The 20,500-nt window shown below is 38.2% G+C and overlaps 1 protein-coding gene across 1 annotated transcript in view; it reads left to right on the top strand.

Moving 5' to 3' along the window:
• The window catches only part of si:dkey-106n21.1 (solute carrier family 23 member 2), a 52,072-nt gene that overhangs the window by 25,209 nt on the left and 6,363 nt on the right, over positions 1 to 20,500 (top strand). Inside the window, exons 7-8 of the mRNA XM_053630698.1 lie at positions 11,858 to 12,111; positions 15,222 to 15,386. Of these exons, the coding sequence (XP_053486673.1) occupies positions 11,858 to 12,111; positions 15,222 to 15,386 (419 nt within the window). The remainder of the gene's footprint in view (positions 1 to 11,857; positions 12,112 to 15,221; positions 15,387 to 20,500) is intronic.

Below are 20,500 nucleotides of genomic sequence, written 5' to 3'. Positions count from 1 at the left end.
CTAGTGTGCTTAGAATCATTATCATCTGTTGAAAGGTCCATTTTGGGTTCAACTTCAACTTTCGGACCGATGGCCTCACATTATCTTCAAGTACTCTTTAATAAGATGCAGAATTCATAGTTGATTCAATAAATGCAAGCTGTCCAGTCCCTGAGGTAGCAAAGCAACCCCAAATTATAACATTTCCACCACCATGCTTCACAGTTGGTATGAGGGGCTTCTCCTGAAAAGCTTTCTTTGGTCTGCACCAAACATGTCTGCCGTTACTGTGGCCAAACAACTCTATCTTTGATTCGTCTGTCCAGAGAACATTTTTCCAAAAGGCTTGGTCTTTGCCTATATGCTCATTGGCAAACTGTAGTCTTGCAAAGGCTTTTTCTTGGCACGCCTCCCATGCAGGTCAAATGTGTGCAATCTCTTTCTGATTTTAGAAGCATGCACTTTGACACCAACAGTTACAAGACTTACTAGCAGATCCTGTGATTAACTTTTGGGGTTCTTGGAGATCTCTTTTTGCATCAGACAGTCTGCTCTTGGGCTCAATTTGCTGGGATGGTCAGTCCTGGACAAACTGGCAGTCATTTGAAATCTGTGCCATTTGTAGATTATTCTCCTTACAGTGGAACAATGTATTTGAAATAATTTGGAGATAATTTGATTTTTAAAATCCCTTGCCGGACTCATTTACTTACTTAATTATGTGTATGATTTGTATTTCATTTACTTACTTACTTAAGTAAGTAAGTAAATGAAATACAAATCATACACATAGTCTGTAATATTTTATAAATCTTATAATAAGATTTAACCATTCTCAAAGGCTATGGAATATAAATATGTTTTAAGCTTTGATTTAAAAGTGGCCACAGAAAAAGCATGTTGGAGCATAGACTGCAAATGCACAATCTGTGTTCTATTTCAACTGAGATCAAGGAACATTCAGCAGTAAAAACAAACAATAAAACATTACACTGAATTCTGAATTTAACTGGAAGCCAGTGAAGGTAAGCGAAAACTTGGGTAATGTGATCCCGCTTCTTTTGTAAGCAGACAAGCTGCAGGGTTTTGAACGAGTTGCAGACATGCAAGAGTTGACCCGCTGACCCCAACATACAAGTAATTACAATAGTCCAACCAGGATGAGATAAAGCATGCTGTCACAATTTCCCCTCGAGCTAAGCGCTGTAGCATGCAGCATGCTCGGAAACCCAAAGCGTGAGCTCGATGCGCAAGCTCAATGCACAAGCTCAAAACGAGCGCATGCTTTTGGGTATTCAGTGACACTGACTTTGTTTCCTTTCGAGACGTGTATTTGTTATGGTTTATGTCCTGTCTCCGCCACTGTATTGTCATTGGTTGTTTCCCGTATATGTGTCATCATTAGTCTCAGCTGTTTTGTGTTCACCCTTGATTACGTTTGTCATTTAAACCCCTAATGTCTCTTTGCACTTCACGAAGTATTACATGAGTTTTCCATATACGAAGCGTTTGTTTCTCAGTTCATGTGTTATTGTTTTGTTCTTGTTCTCACCGTCGTTCTCGATTCCTGTTTTGCCTCGTTTATGCCCGTTTGCTAATCGCCTGACACATTGCCTGTTTTTTGACCACGCTATTATCTCATGATTTGGATTTGTCTGCCTGCCTCTCTTTAATAAAAGCTCTTATCTGCACTTGCATCCGTCCTCAACCTCCATTACGTGAATTACGTGACACATGCACAGCTTTTTCTAGGTCATGTTATGATAGAAATTATTTGATTGTTCTGAGCTGAATTTTACTTTTCAAATTTTAGCTCATGGTAAAAAAAAAAAAAAGTAAAACAATTTTGCATCATGTTTGACCAGAGATGGGTAGTAATGCATTACATTTACTTTGTTACATTTACTTTATGAACTTTTTGAAAAAATTTTACTTTTAAGAGTAGGTTTAACTGGTCATATTTATACACTTACTCAAGTTAATTTTTAATCACAAAAATGAACTTTTACTTCGTTACATTTGGTGGCATTCCTCTGTTACTGTTAAATATTAATGAATATCTGTAGCTTTAATAATTAGTTTCTATCATGTGTAATGAGATCACGAGTCTTGAGATATGCTGAAGTGGTCTGAATACATCTGCAACAATCACTCACTTTTTTAGCGGCTCAGTCCTGAAGTGGGGGAAGAAGCGGGTAGGGGAAGAAGGGAGGCAGGGGACACACACACGTGTGCGAGTAGACACACACATACATATATGTAGCACAAACACGAACACGTTCTCTTCTGTTCTATTCCATAGTCCATAGTTCCTTTTGTTCTCTGTTGTCTTGTTTAAATGCAGATACTGACAAGTTTGTGTTGTTAACACTGTGTGTAAATAAAGACAGTCAACTATTGGGAAAATGTTTTTTGCGGTGTGTGTGAGATTTTGTGTTGACATTGACAGGTTCTGTGTTATTATACCCATCACAGGATTGAGATATGCTGCTTCATCTTGAACCCAGGTCTTATGTAATATAAACAGAACAGACAAACTTTCAAGGAGAGGTGTGACTTGCAGTTCTCCATGTAGTCTGAGATTCAGGATTTTCCTTTCATTTTAATCAGATCCGAAGTAACTAGTAACTTCCTATTTGAGTAGTCTTCTCATTGGATACTTGATTACTCTTACTCAAGTAATTATTAACATTATTATTTTTAACATAATTACTCGAGTAATTATTTTTCTACGTGGTTTTACTTGTACTTGAGTAAAATTTTTGGCTACTCTACCCACCTCTGTGTTTGACATAAGATGTACAGTGCATCCGGAAAGTATTCACAGTGCTTCACTTTTTCCACATTTTGTTGTTATGTTATTCCAAAATGGATTAAATTCATTATTTTCCTCAAAATTCTACAAACAATACCCCATAATGACAACATGAAAGAAGTTTGTTTGAAATCTTTGCAAATTTATTTAAAAAAAAAAAAAAAAAAAAAGCACATGTACATAAGTATTCACAGCCTTTGCCATGACACTCAAATTGAGCTCAGGTGCATCCTGTTTAAACTGATCATCCTTGAGATGTTTCTACAACTTGATTGGAGTCCACCTGTGGTAAATTCAGTTGATTGGACATGATTTGGAGAGGCACACACCTGTCTATATAAGGTCCCACAGTTAACAATGCATGTCAGAGCACAAACCAAACCATGAAGTCCAAGGAATTGTGTGTAGACCTCCAAGACACGATTGTATCGAGGCACAGATCTGGGGAAGGGTACAGAAACATTTCTGCAGCATTGAAGGTCCCAATGAGCACAGTGGCCTCCATCATCCGTAAATGGAAGAAGTTTGGAACCAGCAGGACTCTTCCTAGAGCTGGCTGCCCGGCCAAACTGAGCGATCGGGGGAGAAGGGCCTTAGTCGGGGAGGTGACCAAAAACCTGATGGTCACTCTGACAGAGCTCCAGCGTGTCTCTGTGATGAAAGGAGAACCTTCCAGAAGAACAACCATCTCTGCAGAACTCCATCAATCAGGCCTGTATGGTAGAGTGGCCAGATGGAAGCCACTCCTCAGAAAAAGGCACATGATAGCCTGCCTGGAGTTTGCCAAAAGGCACCTGAAGGACTCTCAGACCATGATGAAACAAAGATTGAACTCTTTGGCCTGAATGGCAAGCGTCATTTCTGGAGGAAACCAGGCACCACTCATCACCTGGCCAATATCATCCCTACAGTGAAGCATGGTGGTGGCAGCATCATGCTGTGGGGATGTTTTTCAGCGGCAGGAACTGGGAGACTAGTCAGGATCGAGGGAAAGATGAATGCAGCAATGTACAGAGACATCCTTGATGAAAACCTGCTCCAGAGCTCTCCTGTCTTTGTCCAACAGGACAACGACCCTAAGCACACAGCCAAGATAACAAAGGAGTGGCTACAGGACAACTCTGTGAATGTCCTTGAGTGACCCAGCCAGAGCCCAGACTAGAACCCGTTTAAACATCTCTGGGGAGATCTGAAAATGGCTGTGCACCGACGCTCCCCATCCAACCTGATGGAGCTTGAGAGGTCTTGCAAAGAAGAATGGGAGAAACTGCCCATAAATAGGTGTGCCAAGCTTGTAGCATCATACTCAAAAAGACTTGAGGCTGTAATTGGTGCCAAAGGTGCTTCAACAAAGTATTGAGCAAAGGCTGTGAATACTTATGTACATGTGCTTTTTATATTTTTTATTTCTAATAAATTTGCAAAGATTTCAAACAAAAATTTTTCACATTGTCATCATGGGGTATTGTTTGTAGAATTTTGAGGAAAATAATGGATTTAATCCATTTTGGAATAAGGCTGTAACATAACAAAATGTGGAAAAAGTGAAGTGCTGTGAATACTTTCCGGATGCACTGTAATAAGAGTTAAATTCAAGAGTTAAATTCAGGGACTGAATTAAATGCCCTCTGTTTGGTTTCCATTTATTTGAAGACAATTAAAAAAAAAAATTAACATACACTATAGACTCATTAAGCCTCTTTAAGGAGCCCTGGTCGCCAGTTTGCAGAGGAAGATACAGCTGCATGTCATCAGCATAACAATGGTACGAGATATCACATTTGCATATAATTTGTCCCAATTGGAGGATGTGCATGGTAAAAGTACAGGTCCCAGGATGGAACCCTGGTGAACCCCTGAAGTGACAGTGGCAGTTGAAGAACAGTGGTTGCCTATGTTGACAGAAAATGTTCTGTCTGTGAGATAAGAAATGAAACAATAGAGTACTTAACACCAACACAGTGCTTCACAGGCTCAATGAGCAGAGCATGATCCACAGTGTCAAATTCAGCACCGAGATCCAATAAAACTAGAACAGAACAATCACCAGAGAAAGCATTTCACGTCTGCGAGTACTGAGCACTGAGACACATTGGAGCAGTAGTAGATCAGTGGTTAAGACATTCGATTGCAACTGCTCAGGTGTGTAAATGACATAAGATACTCTTTAAATGCCTTGTACATAAACTTTGCATGAGGAGTTCATTGCTACAGCACATGGCAACAAGAGTTGTCAACAGAGCTAGATAAAATGCTCCATGATGCCCCTGATTCATTAATAATAGGTATGTTACACATTTCAATATCAGCATCAGGTACCAACAAACATGTACTCATACTCTGTCTGGGAGGAAAAAATTATCAATACATCCCTAATTGCCACTTTTCCAAGATCATGTGCAAAATTGATTGATTATAAAATAAATTGATTCAAATGACTACAGTTGGTGAAACTATTTACCAACTATTTATATGGAATAAAACAAATTTTTATAAGAATGTCTTCATAAATAATAGGATTTTCTCTCAAAAATCGTTAGTGGAAAAATTATTGGCACCCCTAAAGAATATTTATAATGAACACTTACAAAAAAAAAAATTGCTGTTGGATGCGACCGCCATACCAGCAAATCAATCTGACTTTTACACAGTTCAGTTTTAAAGGGTTGCACAAAAGAACCCACAAAGAATCCAGAGCCTGAACTTCAATCAAGCCTTTTTGAAGCTAACAATGAGCTAATGAGCTAGACAACTTCTCCAGTCCCACTGGTACAATGTGGTGGTGGATTATTGATGCTTTGGGCCTGTTTGTGTGGCTTTTGATGTGATAATTTCATAAATTCTGTAGCACCAGAAGATTTTAACCCAAAGCCTGATCTCTGTCTCTGATAATGTGGGTGATTAAAAAATGTGTTAGCTCATCTCAGAAAAAAAAATATTTTTACAAGGTTTCTGTGCTGCATTTTGCTCTTAAATAAGTAACAGGTTTGGATTTCGAGCATAGAAATGAGCATATGCACAAAATATGGTTAACTAGCATGAATGCTAATAGCATGAGGGCACCGAAAGCATTCTAATCATTTACAGTTCTGTGAAAAAGAATTTGATTTATTCCTGATTTCTTCTGTTTTTGTGTATATCTAATACAATATTTTTCAGAAATCTAAGGTAAAAACAAAGGAAGCCTTTTGGGAGAAAGTTCAGAGGATTGATGAGTCGGAAGTGGAACTGTTTGGAAGACAGGGGTCCCGTTACATCTGGCATAAACCAAACGCAGAATTCCACAAAAAGAACATCATACCTACGGTCAAGCATGGTGGTGGAAGTGTGATGGTGTGGGGATGCTTTGCTGCTTCAGGGCCTGGGCAACTTACAATAATTAAGGGAAACATGAATTCTGCTCTCTACCAGAAAATCCTAAAGGAGAATATCTGGTCTTCAGTCTGTAAATTGGACCTCAAGTGCAACTGGATTATGCTGCAGGACAATGACCTAAAGCATAGGAGTAAGTAAGAAAGACTGAAGCAGTTGGTTGCAGTTATCGCTGCTAAAGGTGGCACAATTAGATTTTAAGTTTAAGGGGGCAATTAGTTTTTCACATGGGTGATAGGTGTTGAATAACTTTTTTTTTGCTTCAATAAAAAAATACATAAATAAAAATTGTATTGTGTGTTTACTCAGGTTGCGTTTGTTTTATGCTGTATTTTGTTTGAAGATCTAAAACTAGGATGAGGAAATCAGGATGGGGCAAAATCTTTTTCACAGCACTGTACTTAAAATATTTTTGTTCTATAAATAATTTACTTAAAGTCTATAATTTGACCTTTTCAGTCAATGTTACAACTGAATTGAGAAAAAAATAATGATAGAACTTATTTTTCTTCTGATAGTGGTCTTCAGGAAATTCAAATGAAGCAACTTCCTGCTGAACTTGTAGAATATTGTAAATATTTCATAAAGCTGAATGTGTTCAGGTGAATGTGAATGAGTGTGAAAAAATGTTACATTTTTCATAATCATTAATGTACAACTCATGGAAAATGATGTTTCAATCATGTTAAACAGATTCACACATTAATGCACAAATAAAAGTATTTTTAACAATTATATTTTTAAGTAAAGTGCCATTATAGTAGGTTTGACTGGGCAAAAACTCTGTTTTCAAAGTTCTGTAGGTTTTATTAAGGTTTTAAGTGATTTATCTAATACATGCACTGAGGTCATTAATGTCTTTTTTGTTCGTTTGTTTGTTTGTTTTTGTTGTTGTTTGTTTTGTTTTATTTTGTTTTTTAAAGTATTTAACCTTTACTTTACATAAGTATTTGTAAATGTAAAACCAGTGGTACACACATGGCACCTGAATTGTCGAATGGAAGAATTTAAGAATGGTCCAAGTCCTCAATACAGATACCTCCAACCTTGTTAGATTTTACAGGAAGAGATTGAGTGTTGCTATTCTCTCCACTGGAGGCTTCACCAAATATTATTGTAGTGGGTGTAGTCACAATGCTTAAGAAAATAATGGCTTAAAAATAAAAGTATGCTGGATGTGTCAACCTGAAGAGAGAAATCATCATGGAGATTGATAATTGATCATGGATAAATTATAGTGTTCATACAAATATGGATATTTAGGGAATCTAAAATTACACAGTTTATCCAAGCTACTTCAAATACAATGAAGTGGTCTTTTAGCCAGGCTGCCTTTTTCTCCAATCTAATTACCAAGACCATGAGATTTATTTTCGTACCAAGTAGATTAAATTACCTGTACCAGTTTTGGTGGTCACATTCAATTTTATATTACCATCACTACAGTGGAAGTGTGGAAGGATGCATTACAATGATGTACTCAGTAATATCCTAAAATGTAACTTAAAAACAACACCACAACACATCTGAATATTGGTATAGGATATTGGTATTGAATATAGGTTTATTCTGCATTTCAGGATTTCCCTATCAGACAGTTTAGTGGAAAAAAAATTCTTGTTAAAATTCCCATTATGTAGTCCCATGAGAACATTTCCTGGTTATTTATAAATGAATATGAATACATTATTGAGTGAACAGATAATGTGTTCTAGATGGATGCAAATACAGAAATGATTAGGAGATACAATTATTTATTAGAGATCTCAGCAATCCTATGCCCAGTATGGAGCAGATATCAGAATTCGGATATCAGGATCCTATTACAAATGGCAATGAATAGCATTGGATTTGGAGGAAAAATATTGCTGGAATTGAAAATGGTTACGTACTGTATATAAAGAGTTTTGACTGTTTTTTTTTTTTTGTTAGGATTGATTTTATTATAATTATACATTATTAGATATTCTATTTATTATTTTTACAATGTGAGTGATTTTTATTTGAAAGAGTTTAACTCTGAAGTGTTTCAGTGTTTCACTATACGGGGCATAGTGGTACCAGGAAAAGAAACAAAAAATAAACCAAGCCAAGCTCCTATTTAAAGCAGATAGTATGCATATTTAGAAACCTAAAGAAATGCAGATAGTGGCATTGTGTTACACCTGTATTATTGTCTTTCCACAGCTTGTTCATACATGTTGAGCTTCATTTTTTTGTCACAGTTTTTTCCTCAAAGTCTCAAACTGTTTTTTTTTTTAAAGATGATACCACAAATTAATGATTTTAAATCTACTGAAGTGCATTTGTCTTACAATTAATAACTGAATTTTCATAAGGCTCAGTAAATTGTCCCAAGAGTTTTCACTTCAGATTTCTCATAGATTTCAGAAATTAGAGCTGATAACACTCCATTAGAGCTGATAAAGCCATGTGCTTGTTAATGCTCTCTATATCTGTTTAGTGGTTTATTAGATTTTTGGTATTGTTTCATTGTAGTGATCACATATTTCATAATAATTCATAGCCAATAAGTGAACATACCATATAAATAGTGGATACAATTGTTATCTGGAGATATTATCAACTTAATAGTGCTTTATTAAATTAGTGTTTTTATTTTTATTGTATATTATAGGTCGTGGCTATTCAATTTCCTCAGCAGGTTAGGTAGTCTATGATATACTTTCATTATTATTTTAAATGTTAAGAATTGTTTTTCTCTGTAATTTAATGCCATATGGATTAATCTAGTCTAGGGCTTTTCAAACCTGTAGCCAGGAAACAAAAAACCAGGAACCAGGAACAAAAAAAAATGTTCACCTTATCATCTGGGGATCTTGAGTAAGAAACCCGAGATTCCAGAGAGATCCGTTGCCAGGAATCCAAGAGCTGGCCATGCTGTCTGTGTGGGGGGGCATACTCTCTCTCCAGTGTCAATCATAGCAACACCAGCCAATCGTCAGCATTTATGAGCTCATGTATGTGGAAGAAGGGGACAGCACTTTCCTCTGTGTATGTTACACTGCCCTGTGATGCACCATGAGCAGTAGTTCGATAAGATGCGGCTCATGTGACTTGGAGGAAGCATGTAGTTCACCTTCCCCTGGTTGGTGGTTGCCATTTGGAGAGGAGAGCTGTCAGTGAAATTGATTGATTTCTATTGGATTGATACTGAGGCAGTCAGTGGAATTGATTGATTTATTGACTGATTGATTTCCCCAATTTTCTCCATAATGTAGTTTTGGCCAATTCCCAACCACCAGCCAAAACTAAATTATGGAGAAAATTGGTGAAATCAATCAATCAATAAATCAATCAATTCCACTGACTGCCTCAGTACAGATTTATTTCATAAACATTATTTAAATGTGTACAATAATAATTCTGAATTTCACTTGCTGCTGTAATAGGTCAATTATGATCTGGGATGAATAAAGTGATCTATCTATCTATCTATCTATCTATCTCTCTATGTATCTGTCTATCTATCACACTAAGTCCAATTATTAGGACATTACTAATTCTAGTTGTTTCTAAATTATTGAGATTTATTTATTTATTATTAATTCAGATTAGTTCTTTTATTTTGTATGGCACATTTAACAGTGAATATTGTCAAAAAACACCTTGAAAGAAATGTGGAAGTAAATGTAGATTGCGCAAACCAGAGGCATTCGATTCAAGTGACCAGTCAGAAGTTTACTACAATAAGAACTGAATAATAAATGAATAAAATTCACAGACCCCCTTGGCTATGCTTCACAGACCCCTGAGGATCCCTGGACCTCACTTTGAGAACTGCTGATCTAGTCAAGTAGTTGTGTTCAAGCGGAACAGCAGCTTTAATTGTATCTTACGTTCCAGCCAGAAGTCTCATATAAAGCTTATCCATAACAAGAACCTTCCAAGTTCCAAGGATCTGTGATGCATAGTCAGGGGGTCTGGAGTTGTTTTTTTTTTTTTTTTTTTAACAGTTATCTACACAGATGGAAATCACAAATCACAGTTATCTGCCTATAAATAATGTCTCATGGAGTCTATTGGCCATGCAATGGACTGTTAAAAGAAGAAGTCTTTATTTGTCACATATACATTACAGAAGATTGAAATTCCTGTCTTCACATAACCCAGCTTGTTAAGAAGTTGGGGTCAGTGCAGATGGTCAGCCATGATACGGCACCCCTGGAGCAGAGAGGGTTAAGGGCCTTGCTCAAGGGCCCAAGAGTGGCCGCTTGGCAGTGCTGGGGCTTGTTGTATCAATCAGGATATATTCTCTCCTCACTCCCAGTGTTAGACTGGGATCCACCACAACCCTGACCAGGACCACGGACTTACTAACAATTGAATGAATGAATGAATGAATCAAAGTTTTACTAATCAGTATTTATCCAGAAACAGTATGAGAATATGAGGACACCAAATAAAATTTGCTAATGTTCCCACACAAGTGCTGCATTCATTATGTACATGCAGCTATCAATTAATATGTCTATATGTGAATGAAGTATTACTCTTTATTTTAGCTGTACTTGGCAGCGAACTGTGATAAACACACGTTATAGCACTATTCTTTAGTGATGATGTGTGTAAATCTTGGCACAACAATCCAGTTTAACCAGTTACTCAGTAGGTCACAGGGATTTAAGCACTTTTTACAATTCTTTATTAATGCCGAAGTTGGAAAATGGTGCATTTAAGGATGTTTATAGACTACGAGATTTTTCTCACATTCACACTCATGGAAAGCATACAGTAAAACAGTGAATGAATTCAAGTTTTTATCAAATTATTTTTAAACAATAAATTGATAAGTCAGTTTTAGTTGTTTCATCCAACACATTATAAACATGGGATGAACATGCGTAAAGAGTGTAGAGCTCCATATTAGCAGTACTTCAGGCAATCATGACAATCTGTAATCTTTTTTCCTCTGTTTTTTTCCCTAAATTGGTCATCTGCTAATTTCCCCTCACCAGCCAGTTCAGCATGCGCTTCCTCTGAGACACATGAAGCCAGACAACTGCATCTTTTCAAACTGCTGCTCATGCAGCGCCACAGGGAGACGTAACACACTCAGAGGAAAGCGCTATCTATCCACTCTCTTCCACATACATGAGTTCACAGACACCTACGATCGGCTAGTGTCACTGTGATTGACAGGGAAGAGAGAGTATGCCATTCCCGTCCTGAGATTATGGACAGTTTTGCTCTCCAGGCCATTTGAAGTCACAATCTCCACACAACGTTGCACCACTCTGGAGCTGTAATCTGCTCCTGTAATTTGTTGAACTTAATCATATTCAATACAATTTTATTTATAAAGCACTTTTAACAATGGGCATTGTCACAAAGCAGCTTTAGAGAAATCTGGATTTGGATTTAGATTTAGATCCCTACCCAATAACCACTGATGCACATCCGGGTCATTCAAGATTTTTAATGAATTAATTTTATATTCATTTGAAATAGTTAAGAAAAAAAAACAAGCAAAGGAGAAACACGAGAGCTTTTTGCAATATTTATTGTTTTAAAGCCAGAAGATGCCATCTTGCTTGCATATACCTTATCTTCTTTTAGGTTAAAAAAAAGAGAAAAATTATGAAAAGTTTGTGTGTAGCTCCTTTTAGTATTGCTGTCTACTGAGTCTCTCCTATTCCTTTCATCAATCCTCTGAAATCTCGTCTCTAGGGCAGTGGGGTCTCCCAACCGTGAGTGTCTCCTCCGTCCTGGGCATGATGGCAGGGGTATTGGCATCTACCATAGAGTCCATCGGGGATTACTACGCCTGTGCACGGCTCTCTGGTGCCCCGACTCCGCCCACCCACGCTATTAACCGTGGTATTGCAGTTGAGGGACTGGGTTGCATCCTGGTGGGGCTGTGGGGCAGCGGCAATGGGACGACATCATTCAGCCAGAACATTGCTGCCTTGGGGATCACCAGGGTAGGTGTTGAGATGATAATAATAATAATAAAAAAAATAAATAAATAAAATAATAATAATAATAATAATAATAATAATAATAATAATAATAATAATAATAATAATAATAATAATAATAATAATAATAATAGGGCGCACGGTGGCTTAGTGGTTAGCACGTTCGCCTCACACATTCAGGGTCGGGGGTTCGATTCCCACCGTGGCCCTGTGTGTGTGGAGTTTGCATGTTCTCCCTGTGCTGCGGGGGTTTCCTCCCCCAGTCCAAAGACATGCATGGTAGGCTGACTGGCATGTCCAAAGTCAGTCATGTCCATAGTGTATGAATGGGTGTGTGAATATGTGTGTGAGTGTGCCCTGCGATGGATTGGCACCCTGTCCAGGGTGTACCCCGCCTTGTGCCCAATGCTCCCTGGGATAGGCTCCAGGTTTCCCGTGACCCTGAAGGAAGGATAAGCGGTATAGAAGATGGATGGATGGATAATAATAATAATAATAATAATGCTACATCAGTACCATATTGTCTATTACAAATACATGTTCTTTGGTACTCAGATACTGATATACCGATAACCTACTTAATATTAATCACTCATGGGCATCACTGAACATTTGATTCTTCTATAAGTCTGATTATGTTTCCTCAGATTTAAATTGTGGCCAGGAGAAGCACACGTGTGTTAATGTACTTAGGCTACTACTCTCATTCTCTGTAATGTTAGCGAATTGATTTTAAATGAACTGCAATAGCTAGCTCTTGTGCATTAGTTAGCTGTAAGAAAAGAATGTTTTTGTTTTCATTGCACTGGAATCAGTGACTGATAGCAGCTGAGTGTTAAAAACAACATATTGGGTAAGAGCTGTTATTTTCACTTACCTAGCATCATCTGTAGATATTTTTATTTCAGCTAGCCAGTGATGAACTCCTGAGATTTCTGTTCCTGGAGATCTACCTTCCTGAAGACTTTAGCTCCAACCATAACTGTGCCCACCTGACCATTTAATCATTGCCTTAAGAAGCTCTTGATCAGCTAAAACAGGTTTTGGATTTTGGTTGGAGATGAAACCTGTAGGAAGGGAGATCTCAAGGAATGGGATCTCAAGGTTGGTGACCAGTGCTGTAGTTCCTCTTCTTGATATTTTCAGAGCAGTTAGGTTTGCAGTCCGATTTGCTTTGATTCGTATCATCGGTTGTTTGGTGTCATTTGTTTATTAGCATGACAATGTATTACCTAGAGTCAGAGCTTTTTTATGAGTTTTTTTTACAAGTAAGAGTAAATAAGCACTGTATTCAAAATTCCACCCTTCTACCAGAGGTTTGGAAGCTTGAAAGTGCAACATTTTGCAATTCCTAGGAGGATTGGGATTTTCTGGTATCTGTTACAGACACTCTTCCAGTTTAGTGGTCAGAGCTCTGAGTGTTCCCATAGCCAGTGGTAATTGCAGTCCAAAGGCCATAGCAGCAACCGTAATACCAGCAACCACAGCGAAAATATCCATGTGAAATTGAGGTCCAAAACCAATTCCATGGTATTTCAAGTGGCACCAACCTCAGCAATCTCCAGGGTGCACTGCTTGGGATCATCCTCAGTGTCAGAATGTAGCCTCCAGTTGATGAGAGCTCCATCCGAAGGTAGGGCATCAGGATGGATCAGGCAGGTCCGGAGAGTAGAAAGGGTCAGGATCACTGGCATCTCCATAATATCATGTGTGGCTCGACAGAAGGAGAGAGGAAGAGGGAGGTAAAGAGAGGGAGAGATTGTTAGGTATACTTACCATCCTGTAATGGATAATACTGTGTACTTTACATAAAAAAAGTCTATTAATGGTAAACTTGAATAAACAATTATGTTTTCAACCTAGACTTAAACACTGAGACTGTGTCTGAGTACCGAACACTAATTCGAAGGCTGTTCCATAACTGTGGGGCTTTGTAAGAGAAAGCTCTTCCCCCTTCTGTTGCCTTCACTATTCGAGGTACCAAAAAATAGCCTGCAGCTTTTGATCGAAGTAGACGTGGTGGATCATAAAAGAATAAAATTTCGCTCAGATACTGTGGTGCGAGACCATTCAGTGTTTTATAGGTCACACACATATCAATTATGGACTTACTCCATCCATCCATCCATCCATCTTCTACCACTTACTCCTTTTCAGGGTCACGGGGAACCTGGAGCCTATCCCAGGAAGCATCGGGCACAAGGCGGGGTACACCCTGGACAGGGTGCCAGTCATTATGGACTTACTGTTACCACCATTATGGTTTCCTGTAACAGCACATCCCGATGTGTTTTAGTCCTCTCACACCACAATTTTTTTTATTTATTGAAGAACCACACATTGTGTTTTTATCCATTCATAGCTACATTTAATGTTGTGGAATATCCGTGAATCAAGCAGCTATAAATCAAGCAGCCATCTGTTCTCTCTTGTGTAGTTAATAAGTAGTTAATAAGCAGTGTCCGCTGGCCTGTGATGGAAAACCTAAAGTTACAGCTTTACCTCTGGCTGTTACAAAGCGTGGACACTGGACATTTAAAGCGTTGACACTGTTAACATTTATAGAAGGAGTTTCAAGTGTAAGTGCTTTCTAACAGTAGGTTTCCTGACCACTTCCTGTTATGGATTATGTTATAGCAGCTATAAATAGACATTCCATCACTAGGATTTCCTTTTATCTCTGTTTTGAAGTTAATGAGACAAGTCTCATACTCGAGTCTTGAATACTCGAGTCTTGCAGACGTTCTGTGGCATTCTTTTAAAAAATTTTAACTGTAATTGTTGGGAAATTGCGGTGGTATAATACAGTACATCTGATGTACAAACTCAAAAACTACTCAAAATAATCAGTCTTAAAGTTTGTTTAGTTCTTTATTATTATTATTATTATTATTATTATTTCAGATGCAGTTAAGGGAATCCTGAAAGTGCAGGACGCCTTGTTCACATCCCTACTACTGTTATTTATAAATGCAGAAATGGACAAATTTGACTCTGTCCATGACACCATGACAACCCTATCTCTTAAAGATTCAATTTTGCTTGGTACACCCAAATGTGTCAAACCATTAAGCAGAGTTTGACTGATTACCTTTTGTGATTAACGGCACCAGGTTGGAAGCAGGCTGGTCCTGCAGACGGCCGGCCTCCTCATGGTCGTCCTGGGAGTATTTGGGAAGTTCAGTGCCGTTTTCATCATCATCCCGGAGCCCGTGATCGGAGGCATGTTCCTGGTTATGTTCGGGATGGTTGCTGCTGTGGGAATATCAAACCTGCAGGTAAATGGAGGTGTTCACCTCACACAGCGATTGATGCACTAAATGCATTCACTTGAGAGAATGGAGAAAGATCTCACAGCTGTACTGTGATGAAGGATTAATGAGCACTGTAAATGTAACTTAAATATATGGTGTTTTTTTATTACTGCTTCACAAGTCATTTATTTTCAAATTTGAAAGCTTATTTAACATTTGCTGAATTGTTACCTGACTTTTTAAGTTTAAAAGGTTCAAGCTGTGATACGCTTGGCAGAACAGGTTTGTGGCAAATAGTAATTATTTTTATGCCTATGGTTGTTAATGTCAGTCATGCTAGATCAAAAGAATGATGGCATGAAAACACATGATTGATTCACAGTGAGGACCGCACTGAAGGTTTCCCTTTCCCACAATGGTATTTGTCAGTGTTGTTTATCTCACAGTGTTATTTATCAATATTTTAAATGTCATTTATAAGCGATCGAGTTAACCCTACATGTGACTAGAAAATGATTGTATGTTTGCAATCAAAAGACACTTTCCCTTAAATGGTGAGATACCCAAAAAAAAAAAAACCCACCTCAATTCAATATAATCACCTCTTATGGGAAAAGAAATCAGGTAATGTCATGTGGAAATTAATGAATCATGTGTCATGTGGGAATAAAATGAATCATGTATAAATGATTTGTTATATGGAATAAATTATTCATATTTAAAAATCACACATGGAAAATAAGTGAATCATGTGGGAAAAATTAATCATGTATAAATTAGTCATGTGTAAAAATCACACGTAGAAAATGAATGACTCATGTAGAAATCACGTGAAAATAAATGATTCATGAAGTTAAAGAAGTTCTGGATGGTGAATGAATGAGTTTTTATCTGTTTTTAATACAGCAGCACAACTTTTTAACTGATGTGGCTAGCAGTTCCTGTGACATCACAAATTATTAAATAATACATTTTCGAATGAGTCGTACAATCCGTAGTTTTGGTCAAATGGTTGTTTAAAAGCTGTGGACCTGCCGAGTGATACTTTATAATAAAAAAAAATAATGCTACAGTATGAAGATTTTTTTCCTCATTAGACCACGTATCTCTGCACCAAAACACAATTTAAAGTAAACCAAATAATTCACTAATTATATTCTTAAGCAATGTGGAACGTGATCTGTCATGGAATGGGCACCAGTGATTGGTGTTTTAGAGTTGAGATAGATAGCAAGTACTTGATAGTGTTGATAAATAAATAAACAAAATATGCCAATAAATTGCTAAAAAATAAAATCTTATATAACATGAATGCAGCTTAACAGTAAAAATAGAGCTGGAAAGAAAATATTACATACAGTACAGTGTAAAGAAACACACAACATCATTTCAATGGAATATGTTAAAAGCAGCCAAGATAGATAGATAGATAGATAGATAGATAGATACATAGATAGATAGATAGATAGATCTTACTTACATAATGGCAGGTTTCACACGTGACCATTTTATGACCCTTTAGGCTTTACCCTCCTGCGCTCTCTCTCACACACACAATGTACACACACACACACACACACACTCTCTCTCTCTCTTTCATAAGAGTTCCGTATGTGATCTGCATGAGACATGTCAATGCAGGAAATAACCCTGGAGATCAGAGCTGCAGGCTACACAAGGCATCACGCAGGTCTGAGTCAGAGGCAAGAACGCTGTCGTGTTCCTGTCAGCACACACTCAAAACTGTTTTAACTGCTTTTCTTTTCATGGAACCAAAAACACTATATATATATATATATCTATATATATATATATATATATATATATATATATATATATATATATATATATATATATATATATATACAGTATCTCACAAAAATGAGTACACCCCTCACATTTTTGTAAATATTTGATTATATCTTTTCCTGTGACAACACTGAAGAAATGACACTTTGCTACAATGTAAAGTAGTTAGTGTACAGCTTGTGTAACAGTGTAAATTTGCTGTGCCCTCAAAATAACTCAACACACAGCCATTAATGTCTAAACTGCTGGCAACAAAAGTGAGTACACCCCTAAGTGAAAATGTCCAAATTGGGCCCAAAGTGTCAATATTTTGTGTGGCCACCAATATTTTCCAGCACTGCCTTAACCCTCTTGGGCATGGAGTTCACCAGAGCTTCACAGGTTGCCACTGGAGTCCTCTTCCACTCCTCCATGATGACATCACGGAGCTGGTGGATGTTAGAGACCTTGTTCTCCTCCACTTCCGTTTGAGGATGTCTCACAGATTCTCAGTACAGTTTAGTCCATCACCTTCACCCTCAGCTTCTTTAGCAAGGCAGTGGTCGTCTTGGAGGTGTGTTTTTTGATTGTTATCATGCTGGAATACTGCTCTGCGGCCCAGTCTCCGAAGGGAGGGGATCATACTCTGCTTCAGTATGTCACAGTACATGTTGGCATTCATGGTTCCCTCAGTGAAATGTAGCTCCCTAGTGCTGGCAGCACTCATGCAGCCCCAGACCATGACACTCCCACCACCATGTTTGACTGTAGGCAAGACACACTTGTCTTTGTACTCCTCACCTGGTTGCCGCCACACACGCTTGACACCATCTGAACAAAATAAGTTTATCTTGGTCTCATCAGACCACAGGACATGGTTCCAGTAATCCATGTCCTTAGTCTGCTTGTCTTCAGCAAACTGTCTGCGGGCTTTCTTGTGCATCATCTTTAGAAGAGGCTTCCTTCTGGGACGACAGCCATGCAGACCAATTTGATGCAGTGTGCGGCGTATGGTCTGAGCACTGACAGGCTGACCCCCCACCCCTTCAACCTCTGCAGCAATGCTGGCACCACTCATATGTCTATTTCCCAAAGACAACATCTGGATATAACGCTGAGCATGTGCACTCAACTTCTTTGGTCGACCATGGCGAGGCCTGTTCTGAGTGGAACCTGTCCTGTTAAACCGTTGTATGGTCTTGGCCACCATGCTGCAGCTCAGTGTCAGGGTCTTGGCAATCTTCTTACAGCTTAGGCCATCTTTATGTAGAGCAACAATTCTTTTTTTCAGAGCCTCAGAGAGTTCTTTAGCATGAGGTGCCATGTTGAACTTCCAGTGACCAGTATGAGGGAGTGTGAGAGCGATGACACCAAATTTAACACACCTCCTCTCCACTCACACCTGAGACCTTGTAACACCAACAAGTCACATGACACTGGGGAAGGAAAATGGCTAACTGGGCCCAATTTGGACATTTTTACCTGGGGGTGTACTCACTTTTGTTGCCAGTAGTTTAGACATTAATGGCTGTATGTTGAGTTATTTTGAGGGGACAGCAAATTTACACTGTAACACAAGCTGCACACTCACTACTTTACATTGTAGCAAAGTGTCATTTCTTCAGTGTTGTCAAATGAAAAGATATAATCAAATATTTACAAAAATGTGAGGGGTGTACTCACTTTTGTGAGATACTGTGTGTATATATATATATATATATATATATATATATATATATATATATATATATATATACACAGTATCTCACAAAAGTGATCTCACATACAGCAATTGGTTTCAGAATATATATATATATATATATATATATATATATATATATATATATATATATATATATATATATATATATATATATATATATATATTCTGAAACCAATTGCTGTATGCATTGGATCATTGTCCTGCTGGAAGGTCTACCCATATCTTACCTTCATCATCCTGATTGATGGCAGAAGATTCTTCTCAAGAATCTCCTGGAAAGGGCTCCATTCATTGTTCCTTCAATTATATGAAGTCTGCCAGTACCATGTGATGAAAAACCATGATACTTCCACCTCCAAACTTGGTATAGTGTTTTTAGGGTGATGTGCAGTGCTATTTCTTCTCTAAACATGGTGTATAGTATGACTGCCAAAAAGTTTTGCCCTCGTCAATGGTACCTGCTGCCTCCAAGTGTTTCTGGAGCTCTTTCTGAGTGATCCTTGGCTATTGGGCTACTCTTCTGACTATTCTTCTGACACTCTAGTCAGAAATCTTGTGAGGATCGTCTGTGAATGGCCGGTTGATGACGGAGTGATGTTGCTTCCACTTTCAGATAATGGCCCCAATGGTGCTTACTGGAGGATTCAGAAGTTTTAAAATATGTCTGTATCTGATTCCATCAATATGTTTCGCAGAAAAATGGTTGCGAAGGTCTTGAAAGAGCTCTTTGCTTTTACCCATAATGAGATGTTTCTTGTGTGACACCTTGGTAATGAAAAGTCTTTTTATAGAGCATCAATTTATTAACCCAGCTTATATAAATTTGCACAGCTAGGAGGTATAATTCTTTTTAATTACTTATGGATTTCAACTGATTCCTTGCCTTACAAGTTTGATTGTCTCCTTTGTCCTTCAAAGGTGTTTGATATTTAGCCTTCAGATATCTTTTATGCCAAGGGTATTCAAAAAATTTTCAGCCAGGCAGATGCTGTTATAGGAAAATAATCAGTGGTGTAATGAGTCCCAGTGCAAAGTGGAAGCCTGATACTATTCATTATGTTCCTATCCTGATGTGTTTTATTCCTCTTATACCACAGCATTTTGCCAAATATTACATAAAGCTTTTTATACATTTATAGTTACATGTAATGTTTGTGGACACTCTAGGCTGCGAAAGACTGAACACAGACACACTGGAGTAGGTGGTAGTGGAAAATAAGGTGCTCTTTTATTTAGGATCGAGTGGAGAGGTGAAGGTGTGGAGGTGAGCGGAGTGGCATTGGTGATTGCTGTCTTGCAGGTGGGGGCCGTGATGAGCAGGGTGGAGCAGAAGTGAGACGGGACACAGGGGGCATGGAGTAGGCTGAGGGTGCCGTCAAGAGATGCAGTGCAGCCATTGGAGCTTCTTCTCCACTGTCGTCATTGGCATTGGTGTCTGGGGTGCATCAATAATCATGCATTCAGAAAATAAACTCACCTCGCTGTCCCTGTTGCTCCCTTTTATAGCCAGCTGTATTTGGCCAGATAGTGAGGAGAAGCTGCTCCACTCATTGGCCGCAATATGTGTGTGTTTCTGCCTTCCCCCCTCACAACCATGTGCTCTCTTGCTGTCCAAAGCAAACGGACA

Source organism: Ictalurus furcatus, chromosome 8 (assembly GCF_023375685.1).
Source record: "Ictalurus furcatus strain D&B chromosome 8, Billie_1.0, whole genome shotgun sequence".
In the NCBI taxonomy this organism is placed as follows: Eukaryota; Metazoa; Chordata; class Actinopteri; order Siluriformes; family Ictaluridae; genus Ictalurus; species Ictalurus furcatus.
This window is presented reverse-complemented; position numbering and strand designations above follow the sequence as displayed.